This window comes from Physella acuta, unplaced genomic scaffold (assembly GCF_028476545.2).
Source record: "Physella acuta isolate Inbredline_101_S28 unplaced genomic scaffold, ASM2847654v3 ptg001245l, whole genome shotgun sequence".
Lineage (NCBI taxonomy): Eukaryota > Metazoa > Mollusca > Gastropoda > Physidae > Physella > Physella acuta.
Genome location: NW_026732761.1, coordinates 46,152 through 72,020, shown reverse-complemented (window position 1 = coordinate 72,020; position 25,869 = coordinate 46,152). Strand labels below are relative to the sequence as shown.

Here is a 25,869-nt window from a genome sequence, read left to right as displayed (position 1 = left end):
CTACCTACTTTCTTCTTTTCTTGAGGCTTCTAATCTAAAGCCTGTCTTCAGATTTTGCTAAGTGGTTTACGCAGGGTATGTCCAATCCATTCACATTCGTGCTTTTGTATTTCTTTGCCACCTGATGTTCAATATGCGGCCCGTATATGAAAGTGTACAGTTTTATTAATTGAGAACGGATGTGGGCGACACGGCCCGATAAAACAACTTTGCTACAGAAAACGCAAACGGATCCAATGTGAATCACACTCTTTAAATCAAATGTCGGGGCCATATTGCTTACGGTTGAGCCCTGGGCACCTAATGGCACCCTACCGGGCGCCGCCCTTCGAAATGTATTTTTTCCCATATAAACCGGCAAATGAATACTCTCGATAACTTCCCAAAAGGTGTAGTAATGTTGAACAATAAAAGTTTAAAATCTTAGAAGTTACCGTAATACAGTCTGTTATAAAAGAAAAAAAATTGCGTTCTATCGGACTTATATATATTATGAGCTGTTAGCCGTTAAAATCACTATATGTGTAAGTAACTTTAGGGGGGGGGAACATCCTGTGAAATTATCAGAAGAAGCTTCACTGTACTCATGACTCACATTTCGTTTTCTGTCATTAAAAAAAAAGCCAAAGCAGAAAATAAGCATGCATCAAAATATATATGGGTATGTGATGCAGAAACGTTTAACCCAGGCAGAAGGGGGACTGGTTAGGGTTATAACCCCTCCCCCTCCATTGATCCTTCTGTAAAAACAAAATTGTTATCATAATTGTACAGAGCGACATTTAGGTCACACCCAGGGTCACACACGCTGGGTAAGATAATAGACCTAAAGTGACCGGACAGGTCACACACGCTGGGTAAGATAATAGACCTAAAGTGACCGGACAGTGGTGAAGTTGAACACCCCTTCCCCACCCCGTACTGATCTGTTTTCATATCTGGGAAATTTCGGCAAAGCGGTAAAAACTGACCAGTTGTATTTCCTTATACAACTTTTGTAATTTTTGTGAAAACAAAGAGTAGTTTTCAAAAATATCAATTGCTAAGTCGAATGGGAAAACTAACGCACAGGCTCTAAGCCCTCGATGAGGGTTAAGAAGTGACCGCGAATGAAATTCTCCTTTTATGAGCTATATATCGGAAATTAATTTTGCACGACGAGCCCCTATGGCGCTTGGCGACGTCGTAGAACAACACTGTAGATAACCAAAAAAAAAAGAAAAAAAAAAGAACACTTTTTGCCGTCGTAAAATCTCCATAGGGCCGTTAAATCTGACGGATGCCATTTTTAATTTCTTGTATACAAAGTATAGAGAAAGTATTGTAATCGTGCAAAAAAAAAATCGAGATTTTTGCAAATCTCGACGTTTTACATCTCACTGATTCGGAAAAACATAATTTTGCAATCTTGTCCGTATGTCTGTGTGTGAGTCTGTGTCTGTGTCTGTAAACACGATTACTTGAGTACCGTTACAGCTAAGTTGATGAAATTTTAGATATAAGTATTATATCAAATGTGTAGATCGGTTTCAACTTTTGAGCAATTTCCGATAACCGGAATCGGAACGTTTTCTACTTTCAATTTTTCAAAAGCCTATAACTTGAGTACTATTTCAGATAGATCAATGAAATTTTACTTGTAAGTAATAGATCTAGTTTTCTGCCTTCTGTAAAATTTGGAGTAATTTCCGTTGACCGAAAGTAGCAATTTTCGCTATTTCCGATATCTCTAAAAAGTGCATGTGGATTTATAAAGTACTAATAATATTCCGCACTATTATACACATTTTGTTTGGCATTCACTTAGTGTGCAATTTTTTTTTCTACGAGATTCTATTCTACTTTTAAACGTTTAAGTAATTAAAAATAGATTTTAAATATTGCCTATATCCCGAGTTTCCATCACACGTAGTGTTATAAAAGAACTAGCTGCATACCCGTGCTCCACCACGGTAAATCGTTTTTAAATGTACCCATTTGGGAATAGAACAAAACTAAACACAACACAAAAACTACACAAACACAAAAGAAAACACAATTAACCCCAAAAGAAAACACCAACACAATGCAAACACAAACGCCAAAAAACACAAATGAAAAAACAAACACAACACTCATAACATAAACACAACTTAAATACAGACATAAACGCATAGTAAAGTTCAGCCCGGGGCGCCAAATCGCACACTGTCCAAGACGCGTTATGCGAAAGAGTTAAAGCAGTGGCAACTATAAATTTAAGTCTTTATATAAACAAACCCTACTCTTTTAGTTATAATAAGACAATGCGATGAACTGAAAAGCACTGCATGGTGCGATGTTTACTTTTATGGTTCCAAAATCTATTACGATCGCTAGTCTGACAGCCGCAGATCTAACGAACGCCCCGGGTTCGTTTTGATGTAGTTAATGACAGAGGTCTACTAAAGAGGGTGAGAACACAACAAATTTCATCGAGGGCTCGTTAATAAGATCTAGGGGTATAAGCACGCTGAACTGATGTGACTCACAACTAGGAGAAACTGTCAACAACCGTTTAATAAGTGTACAGGAATTAAAATGACACTTGGTCTATACGAAAATAATATAAAAACTAAGAGTAAATAATAATCCAACAGCAAACTTACAGCCAACTCACAGTTAATGAAATAAATCACTAGACTAGATTACAAATGTCACAGGTGTGGCATTGGAGAATGAATACAACTTAAGGAAAACTATTGGAAACTCTGAATGGCACTAGAAACACCAATAATAGGGGAAAAACTGCCGCTACAAACTATGTAACACAAAATGGCGTCACACACACATGGCACTCTCTCTCTCGAGATCTATGGTCAAAAGACTGCCCCGAGCTTTTTTGTTCAGGGGTTTTTAAACAAGATCAAAACCAAGTGAGGTCACTCCAAAGTCATAAGACTATTGGTTGAGTATTTACTAAGGTTCGAAATAACCTATTAAAATTTCATCACATGACGTGACGGAAAAGTACTAGTGATTGTACAACTCTCCCAAGGTCGATTCCATGAACCAAAACTAAGTTATAAAAATAAGACTTAAGTAGGTCACAAGTCAGAGAAAGGAACTTAAAAGGGACAACAAAACGCCGATGTGCTTCTGTCCATCAGTACCGAAGCTGGGATGGTCTCAACTACTTTTCCTAGATTTCATCTATTAATAGTGTATGTCTCATGTAATTTCATCTATTGGTAGTGTATGTCTCATGTGATTTCATCTATTGGTAGTGCATGTCTCATGTAATTTCATCTATTGGTAGCGTATGTCTCATGTAATTTCATCTATTGGTAGTGTATGTCTCATGTAATTTCATCTATTGGTAGTGTATGTCTCATGTAATTTCATCTATTGGTAGTGTATGTCTCATGTAATTCCATCTATTGGTAGTGTATGTCTCATGTAATTTCATCTATTGGTAGTGCATGTCTCATGTAATTTTATCTATTGGTAGTGTATGTCTCATGTAATTTCATCTATTGGTAGTGCATGTCTCATGTAATTTCATCTATTGGTAGTGTATGTCTCATGTAATTTCATCTATTCGTAGTGTATGTCTCATGTGATTTCATCTATTGGTAGTGTATGTCTCATGTAATTTCATCTATTGGTAGTGTATGTCTCATGTAATTTCATCTATTCGTAGTGTATGTCTCATGTGATTTCATCTATTGGTAGTGTATGTCTCAAGTGATTTCATCTATTGGTAGCGTATGTCTCATGTAATTTCATCTATTCGTAGTGTATGTCTCATGTGATTTCATCTATTGGTAGTGCATGTCTCATGTAATTTCATCTATTGGTAGTGTATGTCTCATGTAATTTCATCTATTGGTAGTGTATGTCTCATGTGATTTCATCTATTGGTAGTGTATGTCTCATGTAATTTCATCTATTGGTAGCGTATGTCTCATGTAATTTTATCTATTGGTAGCGTATGTCTCATGTGATTTCATCTATTGGTAGTGTATGTCTCATGTGATTTCATCTATTGGTAGTGTATGTCTCATGTAATTTCATCTATTGGTAGCGTATGTCTCATGTAATTTTATCTATTGGTAGCGTATGTCTCATGTGATTTCATCTATTGGTAGTGTATGTCTCATGTAATTTCATCTATTGGTAGTGTATGTCTCATGTGATTTCATCTATTGGTAGTGTATGTCTCATGTAATTTCATCTATTGGTAGTGTATGTCTCATGTGATTTCATCTATTGGTAGTGCATGTCTCATGTAATTTCATCTATTGGTAGTGTATGTCTCATGTAATTTCATCTATTGGTAGTGTATGTCTCATGTGATTTCATCTATTGGTAGTGTATGTCTCATGTAATTTCATCTATTGGTAGTGTATGTCTCATGTGATTTCATCTATTGGTAGTGCATGTCTCATGTAATTTCATCTATTGGTAGTGTATGTCTCATGTAATTTCATCTATTGGTAGTGTATGTCTCATGTGATTTCATCTATTGGTAGTGTATGTCTCATGTAATTTCATCTATTGGTAGCGTATGCCTCATGTAATTTTATCTATTGGTAGCGTATGTCTCATGTGATTTCATCTATTGGTAGCGTATGTCTCATGTAATTTCATCTATTGGTAGTGTATGTCTCATGTGATTTCATCTATTGGTAGTGTATGTCTCATGTAATTTCATCTATTGGTAGTGTATGTCTCATGTAATTTCATCTATTGGTAGTGTATGTCTCATGTGATTTCATCTATTGGTAGTGTATGTCTCATGTAATTTCATCTATTGGTAGTGTATGTCTCATCTATTGGTAGCGTATGTCTCATGTAATTTCATCTATTGGTAGTGTATGTCTCATGTAATTTCATCTATTGGTAGTGTATGTCTCATGTAATTTCATCTATTGGTAGTGTATGTCTCATGTAATTTCATCTATTGGTAGTGTATGTCTCATGTGATTTCATCTATTGGTAGTGTATGTCTCATGTAATTTCATCTATTGGTAGTGTATGTCTCATGTAATTTCATCTATTGGTAGTGTATGTCTCATGTGATTTCATCTATTGGTAGTGTATGTCTCATGTAATTTCATCTATTGGTAGTGTGTGTCTCATGTAATTTCATCTATTGGTAGCGTATGTCTCATGTGATTTCATCTATTGGTAGTGTATGTCTCATGTAATTTCATCTATTGGTAGTGTATGTCTCATGTAATTTCATCTATTGGTAGTGTATGTCTCATCTATTGGTAGCGTATGTCTCATGTAATTTCATCTATTGGTAGTGTATGTCTCATGTAATTTCATCTATTGGTAGTGTATGTCTCATGTAATTTCATCTATTGGTAGCGTATGTCTCATGTAATTTCATCTATTGGTAGCGTATGTCTCATGTGATTTCATCTATTGGTAGTGTATGTCTCATCTATTGGTAGCGTATGTCTCATGTAATTTCATCTATTGGTAGTGCATGTCTCATGTAATTTCATCTATTGGTAGTGTATGTCTCATCTATTGGTAGCGTATGTCTCATGTAATTTCATCTATTGGTAGTGTATGTCTCATGTAATTTCATCTATTGGTAGTGTATGTCTCATGTAATTTCATCTATTGGTAGCGTATGTCTCATGTAATTTCATCTATTGGTAGTGTATGTCTCATGTGATTTCATCTATTGGTAGTGTATGTCTCATGTAATTTCATCTATTGGTAGTGTATGTCTCATCTATTGGTAGCGTATGTCTCATGTAATTTCATCTATTGGTAGTGTATGTCTCATGTAATTTCATCTATTGGTAGTGTATGTCTCATGTAATTTCATCTATTGGTAGTGTATGTCTCATGTAATTTCATCTATTGGTAGTGTATGTCTCATGTAATTTCATCTATTGGTAGTGTATGTCTCATGTGATTTCATCTATTGGTAGTGTATGTCTCATGTGATTTCATCTATTGGTAGTGTATGTCTCATGTAATTTCATCTATTGGTAGTGTATGTCTCATGTAATTTCATCTATTGGTAGTGTATGTCTCATGTAATTTCATCTATTGGTAGTGTATGTCTCATGTAATTTCATCTATTGGTAGTGTATGTCTCATGTAATTTCATCTATTGGTAGTGTATGTCTCATGTAATTTCATCTATTGGTAGTGTATGTCTCATGTAATTTCATCTATTGGTAGTGTATGTCTCATGTAATTTCATCTATTGGTAGTGTATGTCTCATGTAATTTCATCTATTGGTAGTGTATGTCTCATGTAATTTCATCTATTGGTAGTGTATGTCTCATGTAATTTCATCTATTGGTAGCGTATGTCTCATGTAATTTCATCTATTGGTGGTGTATGTCTCATGTAATTTCATCTATTGGTAGTGTATGTCTCATGTAATTTCATCTATTGGTAGTGTATGTCTCATCTATTGGTAGCGTATGTCTCATGTAATTTCATCTATTGGTAGTGTATGTCTCATGTAATTTCATCTATTGGTAGTGTATGTCTCATGTAATTTCATCTATTGGTAGTGTATGTCTCATGTGATTTCATCTATTCGTAGTGTATGTCTCATGTGATTTCATCTATTGGTAGTGTATGTCTCATGTAATTTCATCTATTGGTAGTATATGTCTCATGTGATTTCATCTATTGGTAGCGTATGTCTCATGTAATTTCATCTATTGGTAGTGTATGTCTCATGTGATTTCATCTATTGGTAGTGTATGTCTCATTTGATTTCATCTATTGGTAGCGTATGTCTCATGTGATTTCATCTAATCGTAGTGTATGTCTCATGTAATTTCATCTATTGGTAGTGTATGTCTCATGTAATTTCATCTATTGGTAGTGTATGTCTCATGTAATTTCATCTATTGGTAGTGTATGTCTCATGTAATTTCATCTATTGGTAGCGTATGTCTCATGTGATTTCATCTATTGGTAGTGTATGTCTCATGTAATTTCATCTATTGGTAGCGTATGTCTCATGTGATTTCATCTATTGGTAGTGTATGTCTCATGTAATTTCATCTATTGGTAGTGTATGTCTCATGTAATTTCATCTATTGGTAGTGTATGTCTCAAGTAATTTCATCTATTGGTAGTGTATGTCTCACGATATTTTATCTTTCAGACCAAGAAGTTTTACCCCAACCCTCTGAGACCGGCTCAATAAAACCAAACGTATCCACGCAAATCCCTAAAGTTTATCTCAAGTCTACCGTCTCTTTTAGAAACAAATGCCGAGGGATGGGGGAGGCGATGGAAAAAGGAAATTCTTCCGGGAACTCACCAGAAGCAACAGTATGTAAGTATTTTGGGCCATAGGTTGTCAGAGCTGAAGTTTGTCATAATTTGAAACCTCTAATCTGTGACGAAACAAAAAAAAAAGACACGCTCGCGCAAAAAATGGATAAAGCCCCCCCCCCACCCGTTACCTACCTACCTGTCTGCCCGCCCGCCTACACGCCCTACCTAACCCTAACACTAACCCACCCACCCATCCAACCACTTGTTCATTAATTAGTTCTCTTCGCTCTACTGTTATTAAAATGTATCTTTTTTTCTAGGAATCTAAGCAAGAATGTTATTTGACATTGATCATCTTAATTTGTTTCAGCAATGTGCATGCATTTAATATTTTCTTCATGTTCTTTTGTTAACGTATGCGCATTAATGAAAACTTTACGAAACACTTTTAGTCGTTATATAACTAGACCCTGCTACATTACTTGCAATAATACAATACGAAGCAAATAATGCATGGCATTCTACTTCATTCGAGAAGAGATGTCTGAAAGAAACTCTGAATGTGACTTTTGTTGTCAAGGTTGAGCTTAGGTGCAAGGTTTAGTGGTATGAGTGCGACCATCTTAGTATGAATGTGCAGTAACTACGTGTAGATCAAGGTTACCAGATAAAGAATTGTGGTAATGTCTACATTTAGCGTCTACACACTAAATATATTGGCGTTATTGATTGTTGAATAAAAAATATAATTAAGAATCGAATGCCGAAAACGATATAAAATAGTAATGACGTCATTAATAATAGAGACCAAAAAATTAAACGCCTAATTTATTTGTCTAATTTTAGTAGTGAATATAGATATCGAAAAAAAAATCCGGAAAACTAATTTATGTGGTTAAAGTTAGTATCAGATGAAGGTTATGGTGAAAAGCTATTTTATTTCTAGGTTAAAATGCCGATGTGGATAAAAAGTTCGTTTTTTAATGAAATTTTTCGTTTCCGGTTAAATTTGAAGTTCAGGTGGTGATTTTGGTTATAGCATCGGTTTAGAGAAAAAGACAGCACTATCAACCTATCGCTGGTTGTATCTCTACCTCAACGGGTCATTTATTTTGTATTATAGATTTAGACAACAGCAGAAAGTCATTAAAGTGGTTTGAAAGTTTCCCTATCTTTCACACTACAGGTCACGTAGTTGTTTTATTTTTGGCTACGAAGCAATTGCGTCATTTTAAAAATATTTTCACAAAACTGCTCTCAGCGTGAAAGAAAATATTTTTTTTTAAATTTTGGCTCCCTCAATTAAATGCCCCTCCTCTCTGCATTGCGGGGTCCAGCGTATGGTAGTTCTGCCCTGCCTACAAATTGTAAGCTACAATATCTAACCCTGCCCTGCCTACAAATTGTAAGATATCTAACCCTGCCCTGCCTACAAATTGTAAGCTACAATATCTAACCCTGCCCTGCCTACAAATTGTAAGCTACAATATCTAACCCTGCCCAGCTTACAAATTGTAAGCTACAATATCTAACCCTGCCCTGCCTACAAATTGTAAGCTACAATATCTAACCCTGCCCTGCCTACAAATTGTAAGCTACAATATCTAACCCTGCCCTGCCTACAAATTGTAAGCTACAATATCTAAAATAGACCGAAGCCTGGCTGACGATGTCTACTCTAGCTGATGATGTATGCATGAGCCTTCTCTAGCTTGTAATATCTAATACAGACCACTTGTAGATTCTGTTATTTTCATCATCATCATTTCCTGTTCGTGCCCACGACACATGGGGCCAATGAAGTAGAGTTCATGTGCTTGAGAGACCTTGACATATGAAGGGATAGTGTGGTCAGCATTAGATTCTGTTTTTTGACATGAGCTAAAGCTTCAAGACAATGTCGACAATTTTTATTTACCCAGGCGCTGAACAGCCATGCAGAACACGAGCTGGATCAGAAGAGCCGGTTAAAAACCGGAAATGGCCGGTCTTGGATGAAAAAGTAAGATCAATGAGAGAGAAGCGTGCCAGGCATGGTTCTACTGTTTATAAAGCCAGCATTCAAAGCCTGACATCTAATGGTAACATTCGATAAAAGTTTATAACAATAACTAAAGACATTATTTTACAGTTTACAAAGCCAGCGTTCAAGGGGATATGCTCAGTAAAAAATCACTAAAATCCTGATTTTTTTTTGTAATAATGTGTTTCTTGCAATTTTGGATTCCTTGTCCATTTTTGTATTTAAAAGATAATAACTTTAATGAGACAATTTTTTTATGTGTTTAAAATACCATTTTAATAACCCTATTATTTAAAATAATAATTTTTTTCACAATCTTACAAGCTCTCTACAAAAGTTTTATATTCGTCATCATATTGTATTTGGCATTATTGGAAAGCTGGATTTCTTGTGTAATTTCCATCATCTCGGATACATAAAGCTTAAAATCGGCTGCACCAATTACACAGATATGGTAATTTCCTGACTTACTTTGCTTTACCTTTTGCCGTTTTTCTCGGTTCGTAGTTGTTTAACACTAAAAAGCCTACTACATTTATTAAACAATGCACACCTCCGCTCCACCCCCACCCCCCCCCCCCCCTTATATTTTTAGTAATTGTTCCTCGTGCAAAAAAAAAATTTGTCACGAGGGAATTCTGATAGCTTTCATAGAAAATCAGCTTATGGAAAATAACATTCAAATTTTGCAACTTTTGCATACTGAAAAGAGTACAATTTTTTCAGACCTTGTAGAATTCTGACCAGTTTTTTTCTTTAAAAAGTTGTAGTGAAGAAAGCTGTATTATATACTGAAATATAAGCCGTTTAAATTGGATTGCTATAAGTGCATAAATAAAAAAGCCTTAGCATTTTTAAAAGTACCGAAAAATTCAAAATGACGGAGGTTTTTTCGGGTTCCCATGACAACAATACATATTTTAAAGCATTTTTTGCTATTTAATACTTACTTTCGTATGCCTAACATGGTTAAAGTATTCAAAAGGCTTTAGATCTTAGATTGATAAAAAAATGCAATAAACTGAGCATATCCCCTTAAGTCTAACAAGGGAACTAATTTTGTTTAATGTAAAAAAAGATGGAAAACAAGTAATCCACCGTATCTAGTCCAATTGATCTAGATGTGTTTGCCTATACAGACTATCAACCAGAGGCGTAGCGATGGGAGGGGGGGGGGCGGGCAGGAGGGGACACATGTCCCCGGGCGCCGACCTTAGGGGGCGCCAAAATGGGTTATAGAAACAAATAAAAATGTCACTTTAGCTGCATTTTTGCAGTTTGCGGGGGAGGGGGTGCAAATCGAAAGTTTAAGGGGGGGTGCAAATCGAAAATTTGCTCCCGAGGGGGCGCCAAATTGACATTTTGTCCCCGGGCGCCGGGAAGGGTCGCTACGCCTCTGCTATCAACTAGGCTTACAAAGTCAAATACAACCACCTGACCAGTTACATTCAATCATGTAACTGATAGGCCGGGGTCCCGTGGACATTAAAAGCCATGGGGCCTTTACCTTACAGCAGGGGTCTCCAAACTACCGCCCGCGGGCCGGATGCGGCCCGCGAGGTCATTTTATCCGGCCCGCGAATATTTTTTATGTCCACTGAAAAAATGTTTGTTGGTGGTGGCTGAGGAGCTTTGCACAGAAAATTCAAAACAATTTTAAAATGTAGCTTTGGGTGCAAATACAATTACTCGCCGTGTTGCAGACATTGGTGGAAACATTGCGACTCAAATAGCGAAAAATTCAAGCAAGTTTCGCCATTTTTCAATTGCAATGGATGAGTCGCTGGACAGCTGTTCCACCTCTCAAATGCTTGTCAACTGCTTGTGTTCATTAGAGGTGTGGATGAAGACATGAACATAACACAAGAGCTGGCTTCCCTACATATAATGTATGACACTGTTACCGAAGAGGATATCTAACCTTAGATAGTTCAGAGACAAACACAAAATCGCAAGATTTGCCATATTTCACATCAGTAAGATTGCTAATTTTGCGAGAAAAGTTTGAGCAGAGTATCTAAGAAAAGAAATAGGTGACTTCCTGATAGTAAAGGCAAGTCACAGCCATTATTGTCTGATGAAGAATGGGTATAGAAATTGGCCTCTGCTGCAGTCATAACCAGTCATTTAATTTTTCTGAACCTAAAACGGCAAGAGAGTGAAATCTAGTTTCTGATCTATACACCCACCTAAAGGCCTTTAGATACAAATTTGTCATGGTTTTGGAACAAGTACAGGCTAACAACTTGACACACTTTCGGCAGTGCAAGGTCTTTACGGCTGAATCAACCACTGAGTTTCCCACGTCATTTACATACGAGATCATTAAAGACCTCCAGCTGCAGTTTCAGTAGCGATTTTCTGACTTGGATTCAAAGGCAGAAGAAGTGAGATTGTTTCAGAACCCATTTGAAGCAAATGTAACCAGTTGCAAAGATGAACTGCAGCTGGAGTTCATTGAAATATAAGAAAATGACATCCTTAGAGACACGTTAAAAGAAGGGCAGATTGATTTTCTTAAGTTTTTGCACAAGGAAAACTTTCCTAACATTAAAACTTTTGCATCAAAGTACCTATCAAATTTTCGAACAACATGCCTGTGTGAATAAACGTGTAGAACAATTTGAGAACAAACGTGGACCTCGGTGGGGGGTGGGGGTGGACACTTGAAATTTGTATATATTTCTAAATAAATTATATTTCGTTGGGGGGGGGGGGGGGCACGACCCTGAAGAGATGCCTTAAAGAAACTCTGGCCCCCGAACTGATATTTGATAGTTAATGCGGCCCTCGGGCTGAAAAGTTTGGAGACCCCTGCCTTACAGCAGTGACTTACGCAAGTTTTGGGATAGGGTCAGATTATATATATATATATATATATATATATATATATATATATATATATATATATATATATATAACGTGTGTTAGGTACCCATCAGGGTGGACTCAGGGATTTTCCACTAACTTAAACCCGGATTCGAACTCGAAACTCTCGGGTTAGCAGAGAGTAAGGAAAAAGTAAAAGAAATACATACATTTTGAGAAATTGTTTGCGAAGTTACTCATAATTCTTTCCAAATTTACCTAAACAGATAAATAATGGTAGTTATTGTGTTAGTCCCAAAATAAGGGTTATGGTTGTAATTCAATTAAATAATGTGATCATTGATTTCAATACCAAGCATCCAGTACAAGTTTTGGAGGTTTATCTCTTTCTTAATAGTTTTATATTTAAAAACACGTTTCATACACGTATTTTATGAAATCTTTCAAATTTTATTTATAAGAAAATAAACGTTGAATATGCTATATAGAAAAGCTGTTGCAATTTATTTCACAAAATACTTCTGTCTTTTTCAAACATTTATATAAAATTATAATATACGAGCTGACCTGCGACGTAGCATACGCCGCCATCTAGTTGTTTTATTTTCTGCTTATCAGCAATTCATAATTTGTGAAATAAACACTACCCCTTCCAGCCCTCCCCCCCCCCCCCTCCCTCCCAGTGAATGCAGCCGTTTACAGACAAATAAAAGATCAATCAGACATTGTTACCTCCCCTTCGTTTCAAAAAGTTTAATACTAAATTATCTGCCCCTAATAGCTGTAGATAAGCAGGGTGGGACAGAAGCAGACATAAAAATAAGGACGAGCAATGCAAGAGCAGTCTTCAACCAACTAAAAAATGTTTGGGGTTCTGGAGATTTAACCCTTGGAATAAAAATCTGGATCTTCAACAGACTAGTAAAACCTGTTTTACTCTATGGAGCTGAACATGGAGAATAACTGCTATAAATAAGAAGAAAATACAATCATTTATAAACGCATGCCTCAGAAAGATCCTATGAATTCGCTGGCCTAAAACCATTAGAAATGATGTTCTATGGCATCGGACAAATCAACTGCCAGCTGAAGTAGAGACCCTCCAGAGAAAATGGAAATGGATTGGCCACACACTCAAGGAGCCTGTATCCAGCATAACAAGACAGGCCCTTACATGGAATCCGCAAGGCAGGAGGAGAGGCAGACCATGAAAGACCTGGAGACGTGAGCTAGAAGAAGACACCAAGAAGATCGGATACACCTGGGGACAAGTCGAGAGACTAGCCCAGGACAGAGATGTCCGGAAAGCTCTTGACAGCGGCCTATGTCTCAGTAGGGACGACAGGCAAACCTAACATAATAGCCGTCACTAACCCGGCTCTATGATTGTAAACATTCGTCGTAAACGAAAGCTCACCAGATTGGTGGAGGTGCAGGTGGTAACGATTTGCCTGGAGAGCGGGGGAGTAAAGGCGTGCGTCTACGTCATGTCCTGCATGGTCCCCATGAAGAGAATTATATATATATATATATAGACTAGACTACCCGTTATCTAGTTAGATAACTGTGAATTTCGGGGGTCATCCATAAATGCCATCACGTCTGTCACGTATCACAAAATAACCAGACCCCACATCCAAAAAGACGTTTTTTATCTTTTAAAAACACCGATTTCGGCTGAGCATGGGTCTGACAAAAAATCCCTTCATACACTGACGTCACAGGTGACATACTCAACTCTGCTTCACCTGCCCAGTGCCCCGCGAGTTCCCGATAGGCAACTTCAGCATTCACGTTTAAAAAAACAAAAATAGAAAAAAAAAATTAAGATTGTCGTGATGTGTCTAGAACCCGTACCACCCGCATGGTTGCGATTACACTACCATATTAGCTATATGGGCACCGACTAACCAATGTAGAATTAGTCCTATTATGTATTGCAAACCAGTTACGCGAATAGGTCCTATTATTTAAATTTAATTAGGGGCCTATATCCCAAATTAGCTAATTCCATAGCTAAACAAAGATTTATATAAAATAATTAATGCCTGAAATAGTTTAGTATATAGATTCTAGTTCTAGATTCTAGATGTATGTAATATATTGAGAATTGTGAAGTCAAGGGAACTCACTCTTCTTGTATTAGTATTATATTTATAATGTCATTTTGAGTGATGTCCCTTGTTAATATATATGTTATTGTCTCGTCACTTCCTCTTCCTGTGTTTCCATCATGGTGGCTGAGGCTGAATAAAGTTCTATATACAAACAGCATGGTTTCTGTCGTCAGTGTTCCAATCAATTACAACTGGCGACGAGGATGGGATCAATCGACTTAAAAGAGCACATGCTTACTTAAAAAGAAGCTTGCTAGAGCATATTGGCTAAGTATTTCTAGGATAATGGCGCTGTATGGCCAAATAAAAGAATTTGATTCGAATGATGAAACCATTCATGATTATCTAGATAGGTTAAGCTTTTACCTTGAAGCTAACGACGTGACGATAGAAGCCAAAAAGAGAGCTGTTTTGTTAACAGTCATAGGGCATCAACAATTTAGGCTATTAAAGGACTTATGCGCACCAGCTAGTCCAAATACCAAGAGCTTTAACGAGCTGAGCAAACTGCTAACAGACCACCATGCGCCCGCACCATCAAAGTTCCTGTGTAGAGCCAGATTTGACGGTAGGACTCGTCAACCAAACGAATCAATATCAGCATATGTTGCTGCTTTACGTCATCTAAGTAGATTCTGTGAATTCGGCGACACGCTGTCTGACAGACTATGTGAAAAGTTTGTGACAGGTGTAAACAGCCCTGATGTTCAAAGAAAGTTGCTTCTCGAGTCAGATCTAACATTGGAAAAAGCAATACAACTTGCAACTTCATTCCAGCAGTCATCCGATGCGGCCAGATCTCTAGCGCCTTCAGGGATCCATGCAGTAGACAGCAGGTTAGTCAACAAACACCAACCCTATCAGAGCATTTCAACTTATGCTAAACAGCCTGCAAGTTCAAATCCTAGATCTAAATCTAGTAATAATTATCAAAAATGTCATCGATGCAACGGTCCCCATGCATCTCATCGATGCAAGTTCAAGTCAGCAACTTGCTATAAGTGCAGTAAGCAAGGTCACATTGCTAAGGCCTGCTTTGCAAAGTCTTCGTCTGTTGCTAAATCTAGCCAGTCAAGACAGTACCGCAACCAAAGGCAGCACTATGTTAACTCTCACCAAGACTACCTAACCCAACCAATGAACCACTCTACCTGTGAAAATGCTCAAACTGATTCGCAGCCGGATTTCAACCTGTTCTCTGTGAAATCAAACAGTCATGCTCCCATCAATGTACCAGTTTGTATAAACGGTAAGAGCATCATCTTCCAACTTGACACTGGAGCATCGCTAACTGTCATCACAAAGAAGGATTTTGACTCTGTCACAGGAGGATCAGTGCCTCTACAACCATGTCACAAGTGCCTAACAACATACACTGGTGACAATGTTCCAGCGATAGGAGAGTGTATGGTTCATATAAGCTATAATGGTCAAAGTATTAAACTTCCTCTTCTTGTGGTTGAAGGAAATGGACCACCATTACTAGGTAGGAACTGGTTAGTTGATCTTAAGTTAGACTGGGGAGTATATTTTCAGTGAACAAAGCAAGAGAATCTAGTTTTACTTCAATAGATAAAGTTATATCTGACAATGAAAGTGTTTTTGGTAGTTCAGGATTACTAAATGATAGGACAGTGAAGATAAGCATTAAAGACACAAATCCAAGATACTACAAAGCTAGAGTTCCACCTTATGCAATGAGGGATAAAACTGAAAATGAGCTAAGTAGATTGGAATCTAATGGCATCATAAAGAAGGTAGACTATTCCGAATGGGCAACGCCCATTGTGCCAGTGTTAAAGAAGGATGGTTCTGTAAGAATTTGTGGAGACTATAAAGCTGCACTGAATAAGCAAATAGATCTAAATAGCTACCCTATTCCTAACATTGAGGAAATTTCTTTGAATTTGGCAGGAGGAGACAAATTCACTGAATTAGACTTTAATCATGCTTACACTCAACTAGAACTGCATCCAGATTCAAAAGTCTATACGACAATAAACACTCATAAAGGACTCTACCAATATGAAAGACTATGTTTTGTTATATCATCTGGCCCTGGAATTTTCCAAGCTGTTATGGACAGTATTTTTAAGGATATTCCAAATGTTTGTGTTTACTTTGACAAAGTGTACATAACTGGTAAGAATGATACTGAACATCTTAAAACACTTGATAAGTCTTGAAAATAGTTGGTGAAAAAGGTTTAAAGATAAACAAAGATAAATGTCAATTCATGCTGACGGATATTAGTTTTCTTGGTTATATTTTAAGCAAGCAAGGTCTCAGACCTCAACCTGAGAAAACAAAAGCCATTAAAGAAGCACCCAAACCTGAAAATACCCAACAACTAAGAGCTTTTTTGGGGCTTGATAAATTACTATGCGAAGTTCATAGGGAATCTGTCTGGTAAACTATCACCACTGTACAAGCTGCTGCAGAAAAATGCAACTTGGCACTGGGGTAAACAACAAGATGCTGCTTTTAATGCAGCAAAAGAAGCTTTGTCTTCTGACACCTTACTAACTCACTATGACCCAGGGAAAAGACTTATCTTAACATGTGATGCTTCACCAGATGGTGTAGGAGCAGTCTTATCCCTTATAGATGAAAATGGTGACAGACCCATTGCTTTTGCCAGTAGATCTTTGAACCAGGCTGAGAAAAATTATTCTCAGTTAGATAGGGAAGGCTTAGGCATCATTTTTGGTGTTAAGAAATTTCACAAGTTACTGTTTGGTAGGGAGTTCACCATCTTTACAGATCATAAACCATTGCTAGGTTTATTTGGGGAAAACAAACCCCTGCCAGTGCATGCCTCACCAAGGATTCAAAGATGGGCTATCACACTAGCCGCATACAATTATGAATTGAAATACAAACCTGGATCTGAGAATAGTGCAGATAGTCTTAGTCGATTACCTTTAAAAAACCTAAGCCTTAGTTATGTACCAGAAGATGTATTTGTTCTTTTCACTATCATGGATAACTCCAATATAAATGTGAATGATGTTAAAAGAGAAACACAAAAAGATGAGTGCTTAATAAAAGTATATGAGTACTGTAAGAATGGTTTGGCCTGAAGAGTCTGTGAATGATGACTTAAGGCCATATAAAATAAGAAAAATGGAATTAAGTCTAAAAGATGGAGAAGATGCAGTCCATTATCAGTCAGAGTTGCCTAAACAAAGTATTTGTAACTTAATAAATGATTATGGTGATATGGCAATTTCAAATGCTTTAAAAGAGAATACATTAAATAAGAAGGAATGTGATCATCAAACAACTTTGCTAACATCATTAGCACTTACAGAAACTAAAAGGGTAACATCAAAAGAAAAAAAAAAGATTTTTGCCATTTAATACACCCACTTCAAATACTGGATCACAGTTGCAAATTGATATGGTCCAGGATATTACTTTTAAACAGTATTTTTGGTTACCAAAAAGCACTATCAGATTACCTGAGAAAATTGATCAATCAAAGAGATGTGTCAGTTAAGGATCTGAATAATAGCATAATACTTTCAGATGCCAATTTAAAAATAGTTCCTTTATATCAGGAAAAAACATCCTAGGATAAACCTGTAAAATTAATTAACAAGCCAAATACTTCTGAAACTTCTAGGTATTTGGAAATCAAAAGTAAATCATGACAAAACATCCATTGAAAGAGAATTTGGAGTTAATGATAATGTGTATCTGAGAAATTATGGGAGCGAGGAAAAATGGATGCCAGGTCAAATTGTTCAATGTACAGGACCTGTGTCTTATAAAGTAAAAACAAATGACTTATTGTCCGTAGACATGCAGACCAGTTAAAAATAACTTGTGCGGATAATAAGTGTAAATCTGTCAATCCCACCAAATCTGAACAGTTCACACCAACTCAGTTTGTTCTACAACCAAGTTCTGTTGATATGAGTGAACCAAGTAGTCTGGAGTCAGAAAATGTAAATTCTGGAATTAATGATTTAGATCCTAGACTTCCTGAGATAGAGAATCCTGATGGTCAGAATCTTGAGTCACCAAATCAAAAGGGGGTCAAACAGGACAATCAAAGTCCCAAATAAGTTAGACCTATGATTTTAAAGGTCAAAAGGACTTTGACATCATTGTTTTGTATCTTAATTATGTTGTAGCATATTGTGCATTGTTTGTATGGGTGTAATCTACCATAATGATCATGTTGCAATATATTTGGTGATTTTAGGATACTATCATTTGTTCTATTGAGAGATGTGTTGTTGTTTACTAAGGGTAAAGGGATGTAATATATTGAGAATTGTGAAGTCAAGGGAACTCACTCTTCTTGTATTAGTATTATATTTATAATGTCATTTTGAGTGATGTCCCTTGTTAATATATATGTTATTGTCTCGTCACTTCCTCTTCCTGTGTTTCCATCATGGTGGCTGAGGCTGAATAAAGTTCTATATACAAACAGCATGGTTTCTGTCGTCAGTGTTCCAATCTATTACAATGTAGAATTTACGTTGAGTCTAATTTCTAGTTTTTGCCGTAACTCTAGATCTAGATCTAGAATTAATATAGATAAATCCCATGCATTCCGGAATTAGATGATCATTGACGCTAAACAAAGATTTATATAAATAATTAGGGCATGAAATAGGTTCTAGATCTTGATTCTAGATGTAGAATTTACATTAAGTCTAGATCTAGAATTTACGTTAAGTCTAGTGACCTAGATCTAGATCTAGATTCATAGCTTTTTCTTCCTTCAACAGCTGATCTATAGATCTAGGGAAATGTATTGTATAATAAAATAAAAAGAACTGTTAAAACATTGATAATAGTGTTGAAACGTTATAAAAACAGCAAACGGACGATGGTTACAGAAAATTAGCTTTAGAACGCATTAAACATTGGAAAAGGGAACACAATCTTCTATGGGAGCCGCCATTGTTGATGTAAAAAGTAAACAAATAACGTGACGTCGCTATTCAGTCAAAGTAAATCCATTCTTTTAAACTTTTATAATTAATTTGGTTAATCTACCAATGAATAAATCAATAAATTAATTAACGGCTTTAAATAAATTTGTGATTAACAGTCTGTCTGAAAACAAAAACTTGTTCTCTACATACATACTATTTTACAGCTCTACACAAATTGCAGATTCTCTCCAGTAGCCAATCAGACAAACAAATAAATATTCAAACATGTAAACAAAGTTGAGTTTTAGTAGTATTTAGATTTAGATAGATAGATTGATATTATAAGCGTCTGCGTGGGGTAAAAAATGACTGTGTCCATTCTGTGTGGGTCAATAATGTCTATGTCCATGCTGTGTATGTCGATTGGATGTGTGTCCATGCTGTGTATGTCGATTGAGTGTGTGTCCATGCTGTGTATGTCGATTGGGTGTGTGTCCATGCTGTGTATGTCGATTGAGTGTGTGTCCATGCCGTGTATGTCGATTGGATGTGTGTCCATGCCGTGTATGTCGATTGGATGTGTGTCCATGCCGTGTATGTCGATTGGATGTGTGTCCATGCCGTGTATGTCGATTGGATGTGTGTCCATGCCGTGTATGTCGATTGGGTGTGTGTCCATGCTGTGTATGTCGATTGAGTGTGTGTCCATGCCGTGTATGTCGATTGGATGTGTGTCCATGCCGTGTATGTCGATTGGATGTGTGTCCATGCCGTGTATGTCGATTGGATGTGTGTCCATGCCGTGTATGTCGATTGGGTGTGTGTCCATGCTGTGTATGTCGATTGGATGTGTGCCGCTTTTGTGAAAATCAATGGGGTGTGTGCAAATTCTGTGGTTAATTAGCTGTCTGTCGCTTCTGTGTGGCTCTGGTCTAGTTAGTTTTTTTTTTCAATTATTTGTCTGTGCAAACTGATTGTAGGGTGTTATGATGAGGCAAGTTTACGTCTTATATGTCAGGTAGAAGTTAGCAGAAACAGAGTAAAGCGTAGTCAGGTAGACCAATAGTATACAGGAGCTGACCGGTCACGTGAGACTGTCAGATGACCCCTGAAGCGTGGGTCAGCTGTCGTTGATAGGTAGCGGTAGAGAACGGTCGGAGATATGTAGAGTTAGGGAATAGTTAGATAGAGGTAGCAGATAGTAGAACGTAGGATGTAGTTAGGGTAGGAGTAGGAGAATGATTTGTGTGAATAAATAAACATAGAATATCTTGAATTGGACTTGTGTTGGATTTCATTAAACTGCGCCAGGCTACGATTTTTAAGAGGACAATAAGACGGTACGATCCCCGGGCTGTATGTATTAGTATATATTACGATATACGAATAGACACATTGATATAACCAAAAAAAACCACCCTCACAACTGGGGGTTTCTTCTTTCCCATCCCCCCTCACAGGTGTGTTTTTTGTGGGCTCTAAAAGCTATTTCAAAAGCAGAAAAAGTGTTTTGATTAATGCATTACTTTAAAGAGGATTAAAAAATGAGTATTTGGTACTAATTATAATGTAAAACAAGAAACAAAAAAAAAACCCACTTTGCTATTAGCCTTCCTCCCATTTTGTCTAATGGCGTAAATTTGTTTACATATTATAATGTTTTAAAAATGGGTATAACACTGTTTTATGGCTAATTAAAAATGTGTGTGTCACCTTCCATATTATTATTATAAATACTCAACACAACTTTTTATCCTCTGAGTTACGCCGTATCTCTGGCTGATAATCATAATTAAACACAGTTCATGCTTGTTTATTAATACACACACGCGCCTTGGAAGCGTTAATTTGTATTTAAAAATTACATAACTTTAATTAAATCATTTTCAACTGGGCTTTTCCTTCTATATAATTTTGCAATTTTTTACTTTGGTGTCACCCGGTGCAGTCAGCACCCCAAAACCCCATTGCTGCGCCTCTAAAGTACGACCCTCGTCAGTTCACCCATGTACCGCTGAAGAGTTAGTTAATAGATTTTTAATCTTTCAATTTTCAGATGACAGTCTCCAGGAGTCTAACAAAAATGTTGCCAAGTACAATCCGAAATCTTTTGTCCATTCTAGCTCTGGCAAAAAGTCGTTTTACGCAAAAGGCATTGCAATCGGCCAACAAGATCTGGACAAGAAACAAAGTTCAGAGAAGCGAACAACAGACACTAATGTGGCAACGTCTGGAGCCTGCTATGTCAGAGGGAGTCAAGAAAAAGCACAGACAAAATCCAGTGATAAATCAATGGAGTCTAGCTACTCCCGGCAACTATGTAGTCACGTGATGGCAACTCAGTCTTCAAAGTCCAGTCATGTGCAACATGTTCCCAGCAAGCCAGATAAGGTCAGCCATTTTCAAGCTGAGAGACACGAGAATTCGCCATTGCTCAACAATACACCAGTACAAAGCAATACACCAGTTCCAAGCAATATACCAGTACCCATTAGATCCAAGACTTGTAAAACCAGGACGATAAAACAATTTGAGAGCAAGCAGAAAACATGGCAGATTCAAAAACAAAAAGCAAATGCTGCACAACTCAGAAAGTTGGGATTTAACAAAGAGTTAACCGCCTTGATTGATTGCCAACATGATCTGGCTAAAACGATTCTGAATCTAAAGTTGGAGTTAGACACACTAGCATTTGGACTTGTGGGCAGGCAAGAGGGAAATCCACTCCTCAGAACTGGGCAAGGAGTGGTGAACCGCTCAAATGATGACAAACTGAATATAAGTTATCAAAGGAATGGCGGCAATCCATTTTGTGCTGATGCACTATTAGAAGCGAGGGATTGCTGGTTTGAGAAAGGCGAGCCAAGAAAGGTGGAGCTACATTATGTTTGGCCTGAGGGGAACGTCAATCAAACGGGACACAGTCACATTGATCGGGGCAGTCAGGCCAACCTTTCAACAAACCAGAGAGACAGATGCACCCAACATTATTTGGACCCGCTACCTGATCAATCTCTAACTGTTAGCCGTGAGCTGCCCGCTTTAGTTGCTGGCTGTGACCTACAAGTTTTAGCTTCTAGCTGTGACAGAAGTAGGCGAGCAGACAGCGCAGCTACCCAATATTATATTCTGGCCGCGATTGTAGCTTTTCAAATTTGGTTCATGATCTTCTATGCCTAATGAAATTTTGTATTCGATACATAGGCCCTATATAAGACATTTTTTTTTACAATTATAACGTTTAAATTAATTATCGATTTTCAATCAAATGTTTATTTATATTAAGTTTGCCTCTCAATTTATCATTTCAATAAATCTCTAACAAATTGGTTTGTATTAGCTCTTTGTAAAAATGGCTTGGAAAGTGTGGGGGGGGGGGGGGGAAGACTCTCTTTCGCAACATCACCGGCCCTTATTTATCCATTGCGGCCAATAATGATTCACCAAGGTAGAATATCTTAAAATACCATACGTTCTGCTGGTTGTACCTTCAATCGCACGTCATCCAGTTTTGATTCGTAGCTTTACTAGCGTACTGTAATTTATTACCTTTTTAAATTAAGTAAACAATTTGTTTTTATTATTTCGGATAGACAACATTTGTTTTGTTTTTCGAACTAGTATACAAATAAGTAATCAATAACGGTACTATGTATCTTGTATCTTAGTGGTTGTCGGCATTACCGCCCAGACGTGTAAGTGGATCACCTTCAGCTATGGTGAGGTAAAATACACATTTGATACCACCCAGTTACCAGGGGTTAGGGCGTCGGTGGGCGATATTTGGAGCTGCTAGTCAAATAACTTGAGATGCCAGGTGCAACTTCGGTTTGATCTAGTTATTAATTTTAGTAGGAGCGACCAACCAGGACTCCCCCCCCCCTCCTACACACATTTCCGAATCCTTAGTGTCAGACGTTCCTTACAAAAATGTGTGCAGTGTTTCTTCCAGACTCTTTTTCTCAGGGGGGGGGGGAGCACTTGATATTTTATTTTGGGGAGGCGGTCTACATTTTCCGGGGGGGGGGGGGGGGTGAGCGGACAATAGTAAAAGTATATGTTTACTATATATATTCCATCTCGTTCGGGGGGGGGGCAGATTTCTTTGGGAAGGGGGGGGGTCTGCCCTAACCCGAAGAGATGCCTGGAAGAAACACTGAATGTGTGTCCGTGAGATCATGTGTCCGTGAGATCATGTGTCCGTGAGATCATGTGTCCGTGGGATCATGTGTCCGTGAGATCATGTGTCCGTGAGATCATGTGTCCGTGAGATCATGTGTCCGTGAGGTCATGTGTCCAAGAGATCATTTGTCCGTGAGGTCATGTGTTCTGAGATCATTTGTTCTGAGATCATTTGTTCTGAGATCATTTGTTCTGAGATCATTTGTTCTGAGATCACTTGTCATCGAACCGTGTGGACATTCCTGGATTCTATGCTGGACATTGGACACTCCTTGGTTTTATGATAGGCCGTGGTATGGGCTGCACGGTCTGTTTGACTTTTATTCACAGCAAAATTCATGCTCGCTGACGTTTGTTTGTGTATATGTAAATGAGTTCAGGGCGCCTGTGTAAGGCATTAGCTGTGCGGGTTGATGGATATGGTGTGGATATGTGTGTTTGGCTTACGTGTGTGTGTGTTTGTATGCTTGGCTAACCTGTGTTCGTATGGCAGGCTTGTGTACCTTATTCCTTTTGTGTTTTGTTTATCTGCACAGTAACTCCTTTCTTTTGGCATATTTTCACTCATCTCTTACAAACGCACGCACGCATACATACACATAAGCATTAATTTTTTTTTCATAAAAAAAAAACCGTTGTAATAACAAGCTTTTATGTAATAATGCACTAAAATGGAGAAAATAAATTATAGACTACTATTTAAATAACTATCAAGAAAAACGTGGTTCACTTTAGTATCTATTAGATACCTTTACTAATATTTAGGAAGAGACCAACGCTTTTCTTTGTAGTTATTTAAATAGTACTCTTTAATTTATTTTCTCCTTTTTAGTGCATTATTACATAAAAGCTTGTTATTAAAACGTTTTTAAATAAAAATTTTAAATTACTTTACATGTTTTATTTACACTAGAGTTGCATGACAAAAAACCATTGCGAACCTATTTAACGTGATGACGTGTTTCTAATAGCGCGGAATAGTTTCATGAGACAGCCTACTAATTTGGACAAAATTTTAATTAATTCATAACAAATTAATTAGGCAACCAACTAAGTCAAATTTAATATCTTGTTGCATTGTCTATTTATGTTTTGACCCCACGTACCAACAACGAATTGTATCTGTCAGTTAGAAGTGCCTGTAATTTCGCTCGGGCGTTTCGATCTAGATAGACTGACGACAGACTGACGACTGACGACAGACTGACGACTGACGATAGAAGAAGTGGGTTAAATAAAAGCTTGTAAAAATATCTTGATCATCTTATAAAAGAAATGTTATCGTATTCTGAAACTAAAGTTTACTAAAACACATGTAATCGTATCTAAAACATATGTAATCGTATCTAAAACACATGTAATCGTATCTAAAACACATGTAATCGTATCTAAAACACATGTAATCGTATCTAAAACACATGTAATCGTATCTAAAACACATGTAATCGTATCTAAAACACATGTAATCGTATCTAAAACACATGTAATCGTATCTAAAACATATGTAATCGTATCTAAAACATATGTAATCGTATCTAAAACATATGTAATCGTATCTAAAACACATGTAATCGTATCTAAAACACATGTAATCGTATCTAAAACACATGTAATCGTATCTAAAACATATGTAACCGTATCTAAAACACATGTAATCCTATATGCTATGAAAATATTGTCCCGATGTTTGCCAAGTTGCCATAGGATGACAACAATTGCAGAATTTTCAAATGATATAAAACAATATTTTATGAAGTTGAGGTGTGACGCTAAATAATATATGTGTATCACGCTAAAAATTAAAAGTGTATCACGCTAAAAATTAAAAGTGCATCAAACTAAATGCCAGTTGTGTATTACGCTATACATTGAGGTTGATGAATTTTACCAATTGAGTAAATGGTGTTGAGAACGTATAAAATGACGAAATGCATGCTGACAATATTTTAAAAATACATTTTGATAATTTAAACAACTGGATGTTGAATAGGTTTTTAAATTGGCGAAATACCACAGAGGCCTTAGTAAAAATATACCACTAAGTCTTTAGTAAATAAATACCACTGATGCTTTAGTAAAGAAATACCATTGATGCTTTAGTAAAGAAATACCATTGATGCTTTAGCAAAGAAATACCACTGGTGCTTTAGTAAAGAAATACCACTACGACTTTAGTAAATAAATACCACTGATGCTTTAGTAAAGAAATACCACTACGACTTTAGTAAATAAATACCACTGATGCTTTAGTAAAGAAATACCAGTGATGCTTTACTAAAGAAATACCACTGATGCTTTAGTAAAGAAATACCACTGATGCTTTAGTAAAGAAATACCATTGATGCTTTAGTAAAGAAATACCATTGATGCTTTAGTAAAGAAATACCACTGATGCTTTAGCAAAGAAATACCACTAAGGCTTGAGTCTAGAAATCCTGATTGCAAATAAGAAGCACGGAGCCACGTCAAGCTGTGTGTATATGCAGCTAAACCAACACGCCAAAGTAAATATCAAGCGCAGGAGTTGACCAGTCATCGATGCTGGCCACGTACCGAGTTATAAGCAACGTGTGGATAGAATGGGAA

The 25,869-nt window shown here is 37.0% G+C and overlaps 1 protein-coding gene across 3 annotated transcripts in view; it reads left to right on the top strand.

Moving 5' to 3' along the window:
• The window catches only part of LOC131957457 (uncharacterized), a 35,995-nt gene extending 13,608 nt beyond the window's left edge, over positions 1-22,387 (top strand). For 2 of the 3 annotated variants that reach the window (XM_059322284.1, XM_059322282.1), the window contains exons 3-5: positions 7,119-7,292; positions 9,157-9,315; positions 21,158-22,387. In XM_059322284.1, coding sequence (XP_059178267.1) covers positions 7,119-7,292; positions 9,157-9,315; positions 21,158-22,281 — 1,457 coding nt within the window. In that variant the 3' untranslated portion in view covers positions 22,282-22,387. The remainder of the gene's footprint in view (positions 1-7,118; positions 7,293-9,156; positions 9,316-21,157) is intronic. The other variant, XM_059322285.1, reaches the window with a different exon arrangement.
• Positions 22,388-25,869: the final 3,482 nt, after the last annotated feature.